Consider the following 19,058-nt stretch of genomic DNA (forward strand, 5'->3'; position numbering starts at 1 on the left):
TACTGTATTGCCAATATCTAGAACAATGCTTGACCCATAGTAAGATTTTAATAAACATTTGTTTGATGCAGGAGTAAATGAATGATGTCTTCTTTTCTTTCTTTTACTCCTACAGTCAGCTGTATTTACAGTTTTCTGATTCACTTTTCCTAATGAAGTTGGAATTCATTCTTTGAATTAATTACTCGATTATCTTATGATCCTAGCTAATATAGTTATTATCCTATAAAATTGGTATGCCAAAGTGGTTCCAAAAGTGACTCCCATATGACATTTACCTGAAACCAGACTTATCTTTGGAAATTAACCTCACTTTTTGATGATGGAGGAAGATTGTTGAAAATACACATGCATGAGTCCTATCCTCTGCAGGTTCTGATTTAGCTGTTTAGATTGTAACCAGCTCCATAGATTACTGTCATACTTTCCAAAGTTGGGGGACCATTGCCTTACTGCAATTATACTCTGGTTTATTTATAAAAAGTAGCTAAACAATGCTACTACCCTTTAATAATTTATTCTAATTTAGTTGCAGATCATTCCCATGTTCAAATAAATATAGATTTTTATACCTGTTTTGGAAGATTTTATAAGTTCACTGCTAAACTACAATTAAGCAGGTGTTATAAATTCAAATATTTGTTTTCACCTTTGTTTACATCTGTACTCTTTATATATACATTAATTCTCTAGACTGAATTGTATTATGTTTAATGGATACATTTAATATCATTTAATTGTGTTCTATCCATTTTACTATAGTTAGTAAATGTTTAAATTTATAAATCAAAATGAGACAATTATGGCATACTGTGTAATTTATGCAACCATGATTTGTAGAATTTTAAATGGCAAAATTCTAAAATAACTTGCAATGAAGTAAATTTTATGGGACAGTATTTTAAAAGCAAAAGATACTAGGTATATTTGTGAATTTACATATTTTTTAAACTGTACGTCTCATTTGAGGATGAAAATACTGAAAACTAGTCATGTTAATTTTATTAACTATGTTGCAACATACCAAAGTGTATATAGCGTTATATCTACAATGGTCTATTTATTTAAAAATTGAATGAAAAGAATCCTAGAAAAAAAAAAGAGAAAAGAGTTCTAGAATTTGATTTTACTCTCTGGATCATATATTATCCACAGATAATACACAGATTTTTAATACACAGATTTTTTTACTCAGAATAAGATATATTTTTATTCCTATTATTCCAGGAGGAAACACACACACACACACACACACACACACACACAGAGAGAAAGCTCCAGATTAATTATTTCCAAATATATTCTTGTATTATTGTTTGTCCTACTAATATTTATGAAGGTAGTTCTTCAGGGAAAATAGAAATACAGAGATGAGATGGAAAAAAATGTAAATAAGAAAGAAGAGTAGGAAGAGGAGATAAGGAAATTGCTTAATTTGGTCCAAACTAGAATAGAATCGGATGATACTTTTATTCTTATCACACTCTTATATATCTAGTCTTGTATGTGAATTCTTGAAGGGGTTTCATTACTTGAAGTTTGTATAAAAGAATAATTTTGATGATTTCTCTTATTTTAAAATGCCAGCAGTTCTAGACGTATTGAACGTGTATATATTAATTTGATATATTTTTGAAACATATACTGAGATGCTACTTCTTTCAGAAAATATTTGCTTTACTAATAATGCATGTGGTTATATATTTTTCTGAAGTTAATGTTATATCTAGCAAACAATACAAAAAAAGTTTTATTTCTTAATTTAATTATGGTTCAGGCTACTACTTGAGTCTATTTTATTTAAGAAACTTATTTTACTCTTACATATAAACCAAATTACCAGCCCATTACTTGTAAACAAAAACAAAAAAGTAACCAGAGTTTCTAACACTGAAGAATAATAACAAATTATAACAGTCACTGACTTACAACAGACTTTAAGACATTTATACAAGCCACTATTAATGTAAAATACAAAACAAAACTCTATCTATATATGTGGAAATGCATAGAAAATAATGGAGGAATAATATTTGTAAGCTATCAATTGTGACAACCCTTTGGGGTACAGAGGGAGAGTATTTTGCTCTAAATCTTTTTATTTATTTAAATTATTATATCAACTTATAGTCGTGTATGTCTTTCATAATTTGTAAAATAATTTCTTAAAGAATTTGAGAAACAATCATCTTAACAAAAATGATGAGATGTGGTTAGAAAGTAAGAATTTCAGTGGTCATGCCATGAAATGCACATATGCATGGTCAAAAAAATCAGGTATTGTAGTGAGTATGTTCTGTGATTCTATGACCTACTCTGTTTTTTCTCTAATATTATCCCCCCCCCTTTTTCATTAAAGGTCTCATTCGTTTGCAGGAGCTCATCAAAGCTCCATCAAGGTACAATCTTCGGCTTAAAATCCGTCAACTACCTGCTGATACAAAGGATGCAAAACCCTTACTAAAGGAAATGAAGAGAGGCAAGGAGTTCCATGTAATCTTTGACTGTAGCCATGAAATGGCAGCAGGCATTTTGAAACAGGTAATCTTTAACTTACTTAAAATTCTTGGATCCTTTATTATATTTGCATTTAAAGCTTTTTTGTTTTATTGGTTTTTTTTTTTTAAGGAGGGGGGAGAGTTGGAGGGGGGTTAGGGGATGGGCAGAGGAAGAGGGAGAGAAATCCTCAAGCTGAGCTCAGAGCTGGATGCAGGGCTGGATCCCAGGACCCTTGAGATCATGATCTGACCAAAAATCAAGAGTCTGACGCTTAACCATTAAAAAAAGAGAAAAAAGATTTGCTCTTTAGCTGGCATCTTCTAGGAGATGCCTTACACATTTGATCTTATTTAATCATCACTGTGACCCCATGAAGTAAAAACTATCTCCACCTCACAGATGAAGAAACTAAGTCTTAGAAAGATTGGTAAATTGATCAATGCCCAGCAGCAAGAAGTAGTAGAGGGATTCATATTTCTTCTAGCGATGTTAAGTGTTCATTCCAGAATAAAGGATTGCCTGACTCAAAAAATAATAGTAAATCAATCAAATGAAATAAGTCATGGCAGTGAAAACTTTTAATGTTACTTCCTCACTATTCCGATTTAGCAGCAACATTGCAAAACAGCACATACTGGCTGATATCACAGTGGTTTGGAATTAGTAAACTGTCCTCGAACCTCTAAGAGATAAAATATCTCTACTGGAGAATTATGCAGATTCAGATGTCAAATTATATCCTATAAAATATAACTATCAACAGTAAATGCCTGTTATAACATGGTTAGTTTATTAAGCAGATGTTTGTCCAATCTTCCAATATGAGTGTTGGTTTCACTACAGTAAAATCTTTAATTGGATTTGGAAAATTGCTCTAGTGTTATATTTGAGTAGTAAAGCATATGAAATTTGGATGTCTTTTATTTTTTTGTTTTTGAGGGTTTTTTGGTAGTGAATAAAGTGATGTAATAAAGTAAGCAATGAAACCTAGAGCAGGGATTTATTTCTCATGTATACCAAAACCAATTCTTGATCACATTTAGAATAGACAGACTTGGAAAAGAGAGTATCCCTTTATGCCCAGAGTGAGTAGCACTGGACAATTTGTCAGTGATGGAGCTTTGGTAGGTTTTCTCTAGGATTTTAGCAAGTATGTAAATGATTGTCTTGTCTCTAGAGTAACTGACTTATTTTGCTATTTGAAAGGTGATAGTATCCATCAACTTTAATAATAGAATTGCCATTCTGCCTTTTATTTAGTATATCCATTATTTTATAATTGTTTCCTTATATGTAACCTGCTCTGTTTGCAAAATGAAAACATAATTAAGATAATATCTAAAATGTATACAGAGTACCTGGGTGGCTCAGTCAGTTAAGAGTCAGCCTTCAGACCAGGTCATGATCCCTGAATCCTGGGATGGAGCCCAGGGCTTAGGTCTCCCTGTTCATTGTGGAACCTGCTTCTCCCTTTCCTTCTGTCCCTCCCGCTTCTAGTGCATGTACTTTCTCAAATAAATAAATAAATAAATAAATAAATAAATAAATAAATAACCTTTTAAAAATTAAACTATATGCAGCAGAAGAAGTTAATATTAGCAAGAGTAGTAGATGAAAAATCAGAGCAAAGGTAAGATGATAATATGGGAGCTAAGATGAATTCAGCATAACATTATTACACAGAATGCATATTTTTAGTTTCTATAACACTGACAAACCACATATATGGTGTTTGTTTTTTAACTTACCTAGTTCAAGAGAGCATTTGGATCTCAGTTATTCTAGAAACTAATTCAAGAAGAAAGTAAATAGATTACTTCTTATAAATGTAATACATTTAACAAGACTTGATTTTAAGATTTATGAAATTTTTCTGAGATTTCTCAACTTTGGTTAATGATGGAAGTCCAAAGAAATGGTATAAGAGTTAGAGCAGGCATTGATGGGCTTCCAGCTTGTCTGGCTTAACCTAAGAACAAATATTAGGAGTATCCAGGAATACGTTTATCAGGTTAGCTGTATTTGTTTCATTGTTTTATTTATTTAAACTAAATGAGTTTTTCCTAAATATTGAGCAAAAGAGAATTTGAAATTTTCTTCCCTGAACGCTCTAAAAAAAAAGTGAAGCTTGGGGCTGGCTATTTGAGTGCACTAATTGGTATACATGCCTTAATAAGAAAATATTCCACCTCCACCCAAATTTGTCAAAGAGAATCCCCTATGGCAGGGTCAAGATGATCTGCAATAAAACCTCACAAGGTCATTCTAACAGAGAGAAAAAGTATTAATTAAGACTTTGAAAGTCTAGATTAGAGAGTGTGAAAATAAAATTTTTAGATTGGAAAAATGCAAAATTAGATGCAAATAAATTCCCACAGCAGCAAGAATAAAATTATTAAATTTTAAGAAATATCATATAAAGTCAACCTCTTTAATTGTTAACTTTGAGCAATGTAATTTCTGGATATAACCCGAAGGATAAACTGATTCCAAACTATGCCTAAATATGTTAATTTGTCATATGGCATTGTTAACACTACACTAGTTGAATGTTGGGAATTTCTAATGATATTTTGATTTTGGGAAAAATGAATCTGTAATATTTCTTTCCAGGAGGAATAACATAGTACAACCAATTTTTCTATTGTACATCCAGTTTTTCTACTGTGGATACTCTCATATTATTTATACATAAGATATTAATTTTATCATTATTAATGTGGTTTGAAGTGTGTATACAGTTCATTTAAAAACAGTAGCAAGGCATAAATATTATAATTTAAAAAACATCCAGAAAAAGTTTGTGGTGTCTAAATGTTTCCAGATTGGATGGGGGCCCCAAATGTGGGGTAATGGTTGACTGGAAGCCAGTGGGGCATGGGGTGGGGGTGGTGGGTGCAGGTGATGGCAGTGAATATAATTCACTTAAGCCAGAACAAAGGAGGTAGAAGTTTATTGACTATACCACAAGGGAGTGATGGGCAGGACAGCAAAGGAGAGGCTATCTGCCAGGAGGCAATGGGTGGGAGCTGTTTTTAAAGAGGGAAGGTGGGACACCTGGGTGGCTCAGTGGTTGAGTGTCTGTCTGGCTCAGGACCTGATCCCAGAATCCTGGGATCCAGTTCTTCATCGGGCTCCCTGCAGGGAGCCTGCTTCTCCCTCTATGTCTCTGCCTCTTTCTGTGTGTCTCTCATGAATAAATAAATAAAGTCTTAAAAAAATAATAATAATCAATAGGGAAAGTGAGGAGGTACTGCCATGTATGAAATTTTCCCTTTTTTGGTAACTTGCCTAGTCCTAAGTATTCCATTGGCTAGTTGAGGCCTATGGATATATTGAGGTGGGCCTATCTGTATTCAGCTAGGTTTCTTTGCCTTAATCAAGTTTCCATTGCTCAGGCCTGCTGTCTAAACTCTACAAAGTTCTTTTTTTTTTAATCCTACTGGAAATTATTAATTTATCTTTCAAGAAAGTATCCCTGTTGTCCATTTTTGTTAATGTTTATGGTGTAGGTACTCAATCAAAAATAACTACCCTTTTCTATTTAGATTACACATTATAGTACATAACTGATTCTTTTTTTAACCTTTTTAATTTAATTTAATTTATTTTTTTTTACTTAAATTCAGTTTGTCAACATACAGTATAAAACTCAGTGCTCATCTCATCAAGTGCCCTCCTTAGTGCCCATCACATAACTGATTCTTGTTTTCAGGATCAAAGACTGAAGGAAGGTCAGAAAAGGCATAAACAGTCCTCAGTTATCCTCTACAGATTTCTTCTCAAGGTGGTGAAGAAGAAGCCTGTGGCTAGTACAAAATACCCATGTCAGGAGCAAACTGCTGTCCCTACCACCATCTCCTTAATGTCTTCCATCGCTATCTCCAGAACACAATTTTCAATACTGGCTTGAGCTCCTTGAGGTTTTCAAACTATCAAGGAAAAAATCAGACAGAAAAAAAAAAAAATATATATATATATATATGTATGTATGTATATATATATATATATATATATATAGAGAGAGAGAGAGAGAGAGAGAGAGAGAGATTATAATATCCTACAATGGATCAATGCCTTTGGGAATATAAAATATACCATTTTATGAAGTGGCATAGTTTTTTAAAAATATTTATTCATTAATTCATGAGAGGCACAGAGAGAGAGGCAGAGACATAGGCAGAGGGAGAAGCAAACTCCTTGAGGGGAGCCCGATGCGGAACTCAATCTCAGGACCCCAGGATCATGACCTGAGCCAAAGGCAGACATTCAACTGCTGAGCCACCCAGGCATTCCAATATGAAGTAGCATATTATATCCTATATCCAAACTTCAAGAGTTAGAAAACGAGAGTTCATGTTTACTTACTATCTCAATTTGTTGGCCAATTTATTCATTCTTATCCTGTCCTACTTTCCTACTTCCCTACTTTCCTAAAATAAGTTTGATAAGAGGATCTACCTCATAAGATTTTTTTTATTTATTTATGATAGTCACACACACACACAGAGAGAGGCAGAGACACAGGCAGAGGGAGAAGCAGGCTCCATGCACCGGGAGCCTGATGTGGGATTCGATCCCAGGTCTCCAGGATCGCGCCCTGGGCCAAAGGCAGGCACCAAACCGCTGAGCCACCCAGGGATCCCCCTCATAAGATTTTTAATGAGGCTCCCAGGAAGCAAGAATTCCTTCCCCTTTAAGGGTCCTTCTATCTGGACCGAAGAATAAAATTGACATGAGAGAGATTAACAGGAGAAAAGCAAATTTAATAGCATACATGTAGGGAATCCACACAGACATGGAAATTCCAGACAGTCAGTTGGCCACAATGAGTTCTATTTGTCATGCTGAACTAAGGAGAAGGGGGACTTCAGAGGAAAGGAATGCACTTCCCAAGGCAATAAGGAGAACAGATGTTTGGTAATTAGATGTTTGTCCTGCCATACTGATGGATCACTCTGATAAAATTTATCTCTCCTAATAATCCTTATTCTGAGAAAGATTCCCAATTTAGGTTTTTTTTATGTGTTAAGAGAGGAGCCAAAGTTTCTCTTGACCCCACACCGTTTTCGTTGCCTTCAGCTCAGAATAACATTCATGCCAAAGTGACCCATCATGGGTCAGCTTCCCTTCAGCCTCTACAAGGCTTAAATTAGAGTAAAATGTGCAGTGTGCTTAGAATAGTACTTAACACATTTTAGGCATTATATGCTATTTATAGTTATACATCCGAATCACTATTTCTTTCAATTGTCTTTATATTTCTCTACCTGTTGATTTGATAAAATAAAAACTATTGAATAATGCTGAGCTGTCATTGCGCAGCTCTGGAGCTGAGAAACCTTTGGTACATATCCATCAGAACAATGAATACTTTCTACAAAGATAATCTTATGTACCCTTATCTAATAAGAGAAATTTTCTTTTATTTTGATTAAGATTCAGACTTCATCAGAGCCTCATTGGCTCATACACTCTTTGTCCATTCAGGAAATATTATTTGATAATTTGTTCCTAAGTGTTGTGCACACAATCCCACTGTGTGTGTGTGCGTCTGTGTGTGTGTGTGTGTAAAGGGTCATCAATGATGACCAAATTAGTATTCTTATTATAAATCATAATATCACAATTAATTCCTTTCCTCTGCTTAATTCTCTGATGCTTTCATTAACAAATGTTTCTCCCTATTAAATAAGTATATTTGATATGTTCCAAAAATGTTCACAAATATCTATTCTTTCTTAACTGAACAGCTCACTTCTAGATATAAAAACTTTATTTTAGTTAATTGGTTAATACCTACCTGTGAGCATAGACTACATAGGGTATATAGCTGGGGCAGCTATTTAGCAAATGAATTTGTGTAGTTAGTATTTTATGGAAGAGCATTAGATGCACCTGAGAATACTTGTTTCCTACTAAGAGCTCTTCATTCAGCTCAAAAATGCATCATTTTTCAATTATCATCACCAACTACTATTCATTGATAAACAGCTATTTCAAAAGTGTTCTCATTTTCAGAGGAGAAATTGAGAGTCTTGTGACTGGAAGTTCTAATCCAAAAATCCTTATTTTAAGATTGATAGTCTAAAATTGACAAGGACTGTATAAGTATGAAATAAAATAGTAATTTGCAACTGGTCTATTAGTAAAAGTAAAGAACATTTCTGTATCTGTACTTTTCAAATAACAGTGGTGATTTACAGTTGCTTCATCAATGCTAAGGAAAGTCTCTAAAGTACTAAAAAAAAATTCCTACTGGCATTGCACTTTGCAGCATTTTTTTTCTTTTTCTTTTTTCTTTTTTGAATTTTTTTTTCTAATGGAGTAATAGTGTTCATCAAAATAGAATGGTGTTCCTCATTAGAGTATTTGTAGTGGAGAAATTACAAATATAATGAACTAAGATGTGCTAATTTCAGGTTTGCATCAAATTTAATGCCTCCTTTACTATGTAAAGCAATAAGCTTTACAATTGCAAGCTTTCAACTAATAGCTTTTGTATCAAGAGAATTGGTTCAGAAATCCTTCAGTAACTGCTAATCTTCTTTAACTATGGAGAAAAGATTTAGTTTGACCCCGTTTTAATATAACCTGAATATTATACCCAGATTCTTCATAACATCCTATTTTGTTTTCTTATTGACATATTTCATATGATATGTGTCTTAAATATTAACATATATATATTTTTATTTTTTGCTTCTTAGGCATTAGCTATGGGAATGATGACAGAGTACTATCATTATATCTTTACCACTCTGGTAAGTAACTTAAAGCATAATGATAATGCTCTAAATTTTATTATTAAGACTTTTCAGGATGAAGAATGGGTTTTTGAATGAGAATGACTAGTACTTTTGTAGTTATCATTTATTTTATTTTTATAAAACTCAGGAAGAATTAATTCTCATAGAGAATAATTTTTGGTGGGAAGCTGATGATTTGGAAATAATATTATCTCCGATGTCAATTCAAAATATTGTATCTGTGGGATGCTTGGGTGGCTCAGCGGTTGAGCGTTTGCCTTCGGCCTAGGACGTGATCCTGGAGTCCTGGGATTGAGTTCCACATTCGGCTCCCTGCATGGAGCCTGCTTCTCTCTTGGACTATGTCTCTGCCTTTCTCTGTGACTCTCATGAATAAATAAATAAATAAATAAATAAATAAATAAATATCTTTGAAAAACCCAAAATATTATATCTTATTTATATATTGCTTTAGAGAACTTTCAGGACATAATAGATAGTCACATTGGTTTGCTGAGAAATCAGTGTTTTAGAAAAGCATAAATTTTTATGTTGTTATCTTGGTTCTATTTACTTTAAAAAAACAGACTTATTGAATCTGTTCTTTTAGTAGATTAAATATTCTGTTCTGCTTTTGCCTATGTTTAGTTGGATTTTTAAAGTCAGTATTATTTAATTTGCAATTAGCAAATTGAATGTTACCTTTATCTTTTGTCTTTACATAATCACCACACATTTTTTTCTTAAGTATGCATGAAAATATGACCTTACCCTTCTGTTAAACCTACTAACTCTTGGTTCTATTTCTTTACTAATAATTTAATCCTGATTTTCCCTCTTCTGTGAAACGACTGTCTGTCTCTGTCACTAATTCTTTCCTGCTGTAGGGGCAGAAATTTTGTCCTTCTTCCCTTCTAGGTTCTTTGGCTGGTCTAATAATTAAATTGACATAAAACAGATTAACGGGAGAAAAAAACAAATTTAATTTCATGTGTAAGGAGCCCCAAAGATATGAGACTCAAGGTCAGGTCAGATAATTGAGCTAAGGAATGGGATGAGGGCCTGGGGCTTAAAGGGGAGGAGGGTAATTCACAGACCGATAAGAAGAACAGATATTTGGTAATTAGAAGTTTGCCCTGCCATGCTGAAAGATCTTTCAGATTAAAAAAAAAAAGTTATTTCTAGTAATAGCTCTTTTTCGGGTACGGGCCCTCTATATAAATTATTTTAGTTAAGGCAGACATAAAAGTTTTTCCTCAGTCTACAGGGGTTAGACTTGATTGCCCCCCCTACTGGAGGGTCTTGATTGCCTTCAGATCAAAGTAATCCACATGCTAAGGTGGCATATTTGCATAGGCATATTCTATTCCCCTTTACTGCCTGTTGCCCAATATATGAGAGTATCCAAGTTTGAGTCTTCATTCTATTTTTTCTTCTTCCTCTTTGGTTATTTTCTTTAGGACTGATAGGTATTTAGAACTTCAGTTATTACCTTTGTTGAAATGAAATCTCAACGTTCCTTTGTAAGATTTCTGAGTTGTTATATATTGCTGCATTATAGGACAAGTCTAACTGGTGTTACATTAAGATATTTATTTAAATCTTAAATGTTCTCTAAGTTGACCCCTCTTCTGATTTCCTTTGTCTGATGCCTACATCACCACCAAAATTGGACTATTTTTTTCCCTCCATACTGTCTCTAGCATGCATCTCCACTCCTACAGTGACCAATGCCAAGTCCAACCAATGTTTTCAGTTAACCCAAAGTCTTCTGATTGGTCTACTTGATTTTAGAAGTCTCAAAGCTACTAGATCAAGTTACTCTAATGTACCACTATAATGTACAGCAATAGCTTCCTGTAATAACAGCTCTTCTCTAATAGAGATTCTTCACACAATAGTTTACATTTTATTGGTAAATCCTATGGTTCACTCTAATAGAGATATTACTTCCCACCAAGTGACTTTTTGCAGCCTGTATGAAACTTAGTGATACGCTAAAAGAGAGCGTAATCACTACTCATCAGCAAATTATATTTCAGTGTAGTTACAACTCGGTTCTACCATAATCATAAGATTTTAGAGAAATCAAAAGGATCTCTTAGGGCAGCCCAGGCGGCTTGGCAGTTTAGCACCACTTTCAGCCCAGAGCGTGCTCCCGAGGTCCTGGGATCGAGTCCCATGTCAGGCTCCCTGCATGGAGCCTGCTTCTCCCTCTGCCTGTGTCTCTGCCTCTCTGTGTCTCTTATGAATAAAATAAATAAATAAATAACATATTTACCAAAAAAAGTATTTCTTAATAAGAAAAAAGGAAATTTAAAAAAAGGAAAAGTAGTTTAGGACATATAGAACTCATCAGCCTATAATTCAAGGTCTTTTTTTAGTTTGATTTTAACCTGACTTTCCTAATTTTTTTTGTTCCTGTTCTCCTTCATCAATTCTCTTTTATAGCAAAACTGATCTAGATCAGTCTCCTGAATAGGTTTTATGTTTTCTAATTTTTGTGCCTTAATGATGCTTTGAATGACATCCTTTTCCTTTTGCCTATCAAAAGCCTGGCCATTATTTAATGGCAGCATTGATACCACTATTCTATGAAGTTATTCTTGACTACAAACATTCAAAGTTAACTGTCTTGTTTCTGACTCCTTGGACTTATCACTTCTACTCTTTTTGCCCCTTTGTGTTTGTGTATGTGTGTGTGCGTGTGTCCTTGGCTGGATTGCAAATGTTGGAAAAAAAAAAAACAACTAAAAATCCTTTCTATTTTTCACAGCACAGAGCACAGTTCAGCCCAATATCATCTGCTCTCCATTGAGTTTTATTTATATTTTGCTGCCCATGTAGCTGTACAAATCCAAGACTTGCTGCATATAAGACTGATGGCATTACTGTTGCTCTGAATCCCAATATTGTCTATTAGATCTAAAGATTAGTTAATGCCAACTTGAAAGAAGGCACGTGTCCCACACACTGCATGCTTTCACGGTGACATCCAGCTCTTCTGGATGCTTTGGCCTCCCCTCTCCTGGGAACCAAAAGGCAAAGCCAGAGCATTCACTACAGCCTGGGACCAACAACCAAAATCTAAAGGGCTCCTATGGTGAACTTGTTGGATAAGGTGTAAAACAAAGGCACTGCGGGGGTTCCATAACGAAAAAGGCCAATTTTGTTGTCCTTATCTTTAATATAATTTTCATTAGTTACAATCCACATTTCAAGAACTGTTTCTTAAAAAAAATAAAAATAAAAAAGACAAGACAAAATGAAAAGTGGCAGTAACCAGTCGAGGAAGCAGGGCATAGAAGAAATACCTAGTCAGTTATTAAAAAAAAAAAAAAAAAAAAAGTTAGTGCATGCATAAAATTTAAGGGCGAGCAATCTTTAATATAGAGAAGAAAGCTAATGTAAATCTTAAATGTAGATTACAGAAAAGCCTGCTGTTCCATTGGTGGAATTAGAATATGATATATACATGCATACTTATCTAGAATATATATATTTGCATTGGCAAAGCATAAAAATAGTCTATTTGAATCTTGGTGACTTGTGATGTTTAACATCACTTGAAAAACAATCATGTTAATGCTTCTAAGAGAAGTAAGAATAATGGACTATTTTAATTATACATATCTCTGAATTTACTCTGTTGATAATAACACCAAGAAATTTGTCTTTCAGGATCTCTTTGCTCTTGATGTAGAGCCCTACCGATACAGTGGTGTTAATATGACAGGGTTCAGAATATTAAATACAGAGAATACACAAGTATCCTCCATCATTGAAAAGTGGTCGATGGAACGGTTGCAAGCACCTCCGAAACCCGATTCAGGTTTGCTGGATGGATTTATGACGGTATGAATTCCCACTTAAAGATTAGTTTGTGTGTTTCTAAGTATTTTCACATAAATTATTAAATCTTCTGGATACTTGAGTTTAATTGTTTGACATTAAAGGCATGGTATCAGGACAGCTATTGAAAATAATTCTATTAACGATTTTCTAAATTAACTCTATATGGCAAATTTGTACTTTTATACAAGTACAATCTCAAAGGACATTACAACTATTGTTAGAATACTAGAATGTAGGAATTTCTCTAAGATTAATGAGTGCCATATATAGGATAAATTAGAGACTGAAAATAAGACATTATCCTTTTGATCTTAACTACTGGTACATGATTATTCTTCATCATCTTGGTTTGTAATGTCATATGGATGACCTACATCATGTAAAAATGTCCTTTGAGTTACTCACTCTTTAAGGCTTAAGACTAACCAGTTATCACAGTTGTTATTTTCAAGTCCTTGTTTAAACTTAGAAACTGGATTTATACAGAAACCAAAAGAGAAGAGTGCATTCTGGTATAAGTTTAACTGTTTATACCACTGCTGCCAATGAAAATCTAATGGAAGACACATGTATAATTTAAAATTTTCTGATAGCTCTGTTAAAAAACATAAGCAAGTAAAAAAATCAATGCTATTTATTTTACTTATCTATATTAAAATATATTATTTGAACAATTAACAAATTAAAAATTATGACAGATATTTTGCATTTTCTTTTTGCACTACGTCTTTGAAAGTTGTCTTTGACACCATGCATATTAATTCAGACTAGTCACATTTCAATTGCCAAATGTAAGTACTGGCTACCTTATAAGACCAGGTAGGTTTATAAGGGTAAAGGTAAGGGTAGGGTAAGGGTAAGGTAAGGGTAAGTAGGCTATACTATTTTTATGCCATACTATTTAAGCAAATTATAAATGTCTGATGCATTCTTATTAAATCTGTTTTCTATAGACCAAATTATTGCTACATTTTAGGAAATAGCTAAGCACTTTGACAATATTTACATCTCGTAGGCCATTACAGCATGCTTTTTTTAAGTGTCAGTCTAAATGGAAATGTTATAGACATAATATTCTCTATCCAGATGTGTGGAAAGCTTTTTCTATTATAATTGTATTTTTCCATTAATTGATTCAATAGAAGTTCAAAGTGTGTTTTTAATGTAGCAAAATAAAGGAATAGTTCTGTTATTTTTTTCCTTAAAAGTAGATTTAGTCACACAAATTGAGTGTCTTCATAGAGATTGAAATCATAGTTGCTCTCATGGTACCAGACTTCTGATGGAGAAAAAAAAAAAAGGCATTTGTTTTATTTTAGTGAGAAAAACAACTTCCTAGAATTTGAAAATGTCTTATACCCACATTAATTTTTTTAAAGATATAATGTGAGGGGAATTTTACTCTTTTGCATAAAAATAGAGATAATTGGCTAGTTCTAGCATTTTGGTATTAACCTAAGATATATTTGAGAAACATTATGGGGAGGAAAATATCTAAATAACTTTAAAATGTAAACAATCTCTATCCATTTTTGAAAACATCTTTAATGGTAAACTTCATGTCTACTTCCAGAATAGTTTGTGTTCCATGCTTTATTTATAAATATAATAAAATGAAGATATTGTTTTCTCTAAAGTATATCCAGATTAAGAATAAAATACAGCCTAAAAAATGACAAATATTATGCTTTATTCTCAGTGTGAAGATGTTGAATCAAAGTTGTGGAACTTTTTTCCATACATGTTTTCTAGCTGTCTTTATCATTCTTTAATTTCAGGATGCATATCTTATTATTTGTTAGTGAAAACCATTTTTGATTTTAAGAAAAATAAATCAATAGGTATCATGAACATATAAACCCTTTTACTTAACACTTAACTCTAAGCTTTTACTAATATGTCCAAAGATTAACGTTCTCCTTTATATATCAAAACGGCAAAAGTTATCCAACTTTACTTAGGTAATCTCTATATTTCTATATGATTCCCTATATGACTCTACATGTCATCCCTTGAAACAAAGTACTAGCTTCTAAGTAACTCATAGAGACTATTGAAAGATGGATACAAAGGAAAGGTTATTAATTTATTGTCCAGGGAGGCAGGGGCTCTTAGAGGGAATTAACCTTCCAAAGTAGAACAACAACAACAACAACAACAACAACAACAACAACGAAAAACAACCAAAAAACCCAGACTTTTAAGAGGAATCCAGGTTTGGGTTCTTTTTTTTTTCTAGCCATGAGTCTGTTCCTACTCAATTCTATCCTGAACTGGCAGGTGAGTTAGTAGGAGTGGATGAGTGATAGAATAAAAATGCACTGATAAAAAAAATGAGAAAATTAGCCTATTTTGAAGATTCTGGGCATTGTGTATAGAACATAGATTTTGAAATCTTAGGAAGAATAGTCCATGCCAACACTTACTCTTAGTCATGAAATGTCTTCTAAATGGCACATTAAATTTTTAAAAAATGAAAAATTTTATATATGAGAGATAATTACCTCTACATTTATATATATTTTAAGTTACTGAAAAATATAAATATTTCACCAGAAAACTTGAGATTTGAAAACAAAAACATTTTCAAAATGAATGAGCTGAAGATAAATGTACTTGTAGAGCATTTTTTGAATAATATTTCTTATCTAAAAATGTGTACTAGGTATTTATTTTATTACATTTATAAATAAAGCATGGAACACAAACTATTCTGGAAGTAGACATGAAGTTTACCATTAAGAATATTTTAAAAAATGGATACAGATTGTTTACTTTTTAAAAACTCTGTTTTGGAAAATGATAATATCTTTCAAAATCTTCTCATTATATAACATTATATAATGACAAAATATTATGTGCAAAGTGTTTTCATTATAAATCATTAAATTCTTAATTATAAAATAGCACGTGATTATTATAAAACCTAAGTAGGATCTGTATAAAAATGTTGGTATATTTATGTCTTGCGTGAGTATTATTTTTCTTTTCCACTTAAGACTATATTATAAGCATTCTCCCAGTCATAAATTGTTTAGTAAAAGGAATTAATGGGCTATTTCCACCATGAATAGAGTCAGGAAATTAAGAGGAGTCTCATTAGAAAAGAAAAGAATTATAGCCTGGCATTGTGGTGTTGGCAATATTCCCTTCAGTCAATTCATGAGATCTCAGTGTTTATATATCTCTTGTTCTTTTTTCACCCTATGGTCCCATAAAGAAATGGAATTATCAGCAATGTCCCTAGTGCTTGGAGCAAGACCTATTATTATCAGTATCATAGTCATTGTTTGGTATGTAAGATCATAATGCTTAGACTTTCACATTCTTTTTTCATGTTGAGCTATAAAAGGAAACAATGAATTAGATTCATAGAATTTTTCTGGTTGAGTTCCGGGTTAAGTGTTTATGTGCTAAATGGCTATTGAATACGAGATTATTTCTCCTGTACTTGTAGTTTCCTCTATGGTTTGGGGTCATCATGATAAAGATAGTAATGCCATTAGCTTAGTAAAATTTTTATCTCCATTTGGTATAAATCCAACCAAGAAACCAAGTTGCACAAGAAGGAAGTTAAAAAATAAACTCAACCGCCTTCCTTCACAAATAGAGTTTTTTCCTAACTCATGATGTCACCTTCCTCACACTTTCCCCAATGCCTGCACACTGCCATCCAGTCAGTGTGCTAGACTCCTCCTTAGACATGAGCCCTTACTATAAAGCCCTTTCTTTACTGTGCATTGTCTGCTGAGTATAAACATATAAATGTTTCCATGCTGGGAGTATGGAAGTCCCCTAGGTGGACATTACCACTGTTCTTTACTTCATGATCAGATGACGTAGCTCCCAGTCTTCTGCTGAGACATCTGCCTTCTCTGAGCACAGTTACCAAGGGGCAGGGATTCCTTTTTTTGAATCCATCAGAGCTGATGATGGTTGTATTTATTATTAATGTATTGAGTTTGCAGTAATCTCATTCAAGAGAAGGAAAGCCGGTAGAAATAACCTCAAGATAAATTTTTTTAATAAATTAAATTTTTATTGGTGTTCAATTTACCAACATACAGAATAACACCCAGTGCTCATCCCGTCAAGTGTCCCCCTCAGTGCCCGTCACCCATTCACCCCCACCCCCCGCCCTCCTCCCCTTCCACCACCCCTAGTTCATTTCCCAGAGTTAGGAGTCTTTATGTTCTGTCTCCCTTTAGTCTAGCTATGTCCTAGAAATCTTTCCCAGTACCCCTATTACACCAACGTATATTAATACTAATGGACCTGTACTTTATCTGATAGCCTAAAGGTACCATTTTTTCTTATATTGATATATAATACTACACATATTCCTTGATAATGTAAATTTGAAACACAAGTCAGTAATGACTGTGTTGGTAGGCTTTGTTATTTGGATTTCTATAAGGAGGTTACTCTTTTGGAAATATAAACTCTGGATACTAGCTGCTATTTCCATTTTCTTCTCCTTCTCTTCACAACGATCAGTCAGTCATCAAACACTGTCAAGTCTACTCTCTCAATATCTTTCTCTACATTCTTCTTTTTGCCTCCAGACCCATGCCTTAGTTAAGGACCCGATGATCTCTCCTCTGGCTGCTGTAATATTCTCCTTACAAAGCCCCACTCCTAACATTCCTCCTGTATGCCTGCCTTCTTTCTAGTGTGAATATTGCTCATGACTCCTTGTCATTTACTAGATAAAATTTTATCAATTGCCAAGCCTGCAAGATGCTCCATGATCTGGCTTCTGCTGCTTGTCCAGGTTTCCTCATCTTTGAAGGGCCTGTACCTAGTTAAGTAGCCTGGTACCAAGAAAGTGGGTGCTCATAATGAAGGAGGGACCACCTGACTGAATAAATTTGCATGTTAATTTATTTTAATTATATTACATCTGTGTTCCAATCACTCTTTTCTTTTATTTTCCCAAATACATTCTAGAGAGCTTTTTAAAAATTTATGTACTTACGCTTTATTGTCAAGATATCTAATCATTTGGAAAATGCAATTAGGTTAGTGTCAAATATTTGTTAGAAAAATATCTTCAAAGACAAAAGCTTAGAAACAGTTTTGATTATATAGTGAAAGTTTAGTGAGTTAGAAAAGTAGTTTCTCTTCTTCTTTACAAAAAAAGTGAATATGTTTATAAGAGAGATGAGTCTTTATGTATTTAAGTTGCAATGTCCTTGTGAAAAATGATTTCTTTATAACAACAGACCATTTGATTAAAGATAAATGTCTTATATACCCAATTCACAACAGGGAGTTAACTTATGTACTAAGGGGGCATTAGTGATCACTCTGCTACTGTACAAAGATTTACCTTTAGGAAATAGAATCACAGAGAAATAAAGTATGACCAGGCAGGCTTTCATTTACTCCTGGAACCACAAGCCTGTCTTTGCCGCTGTCTTCTTAATTAGCTGGAGCTATTTTCTTCGATTCAGTTGAAAAGAGAATATAAGACTTTGCCAGACAGTGGATCAAACTAACTCTCTACTTTTTAATCAATAGAGGCATTCTGAAAATGTTGACTTTATTTCATATCCCACTAAGACACCAAAGGTATAAAAAGTAGAAAAGGATGAATTAATTACTTTTTCTTTGATCAGTTTTAATTATATGTATCCTGTGTACTCTGAACCTGATACTAGGCACTCAGGATTTGATGATGAAGATAATAATACATCTATTTCTTCACAAATCTTAAAGAATTGACAAAATTAGAAGGTAGTGTATTATTGATCATATCTCACATCATAGTACAAAAATATTCAAACTAATTGTTAACTTCTTCCCAATTTTGTTTCTTCGATTGATTTAGTTTCCTAAGTCTTCCTTCAATTTTGTTAAAACTCCCTGTTTTCTATTTTATTTTGTGATAGCAAGAGACAAACATATATTTTCCAGGAGTTTTGCATAATTTCTTAATATTTTGCTGAAAAA

At 33.2% G+C, this 19,058-nt stretch overlaps 1 protein-coding gene across 6 annotated transcripts in view; it reads left to right on the top strand.

Moving 5' to 3' along the window:
* The window catches only part of GRIK2 (glutamate ionotropic receptor kainate type subunit 2), a 641,615-nt gene that overhangs the window by 286,918 nt on the left and 335,639 nt on the right, over positions 1–19,058 (top strand). For all 6 annotated transcript variants that reach the window (XR_011997276.1, XM_072738083.1, XM_072738081.1 and 3 more), the window contains 3 exons: positions 2,360–2,541; positions 9,210–9,263; positions 12,930–13,103. Coding sequence is in view for 5 of the 6 variants with exons in the window: in XM_072738083.1 (XP_072594184.1) it covers positions 2,360–2,541; positions 9,210–9,263; positions 12,930–13,103 (410 nt within the window). In the remaining variant the exon portion in view is untranslated. The remainder of the gene's footprint in view (positions 1–2,359; positions 2,542–9,209; positions 9,264–12,929; positions 13,104–19,058) is intronic.

Source organism: Vulpes vulpes, chromosome 1 (genome assembly GCF_048418805.1).
Source record: "Vulpes vulpes isolate BD-2025 chromosome 1, VulVul3, whole genome shotgun sequence".
Taxonomy (NCBI): Eukaryota; Metazoa; Chordata; class Mammalia; order Carnivora; family Canidae; genus Vulpes; species Vulpes vulpes.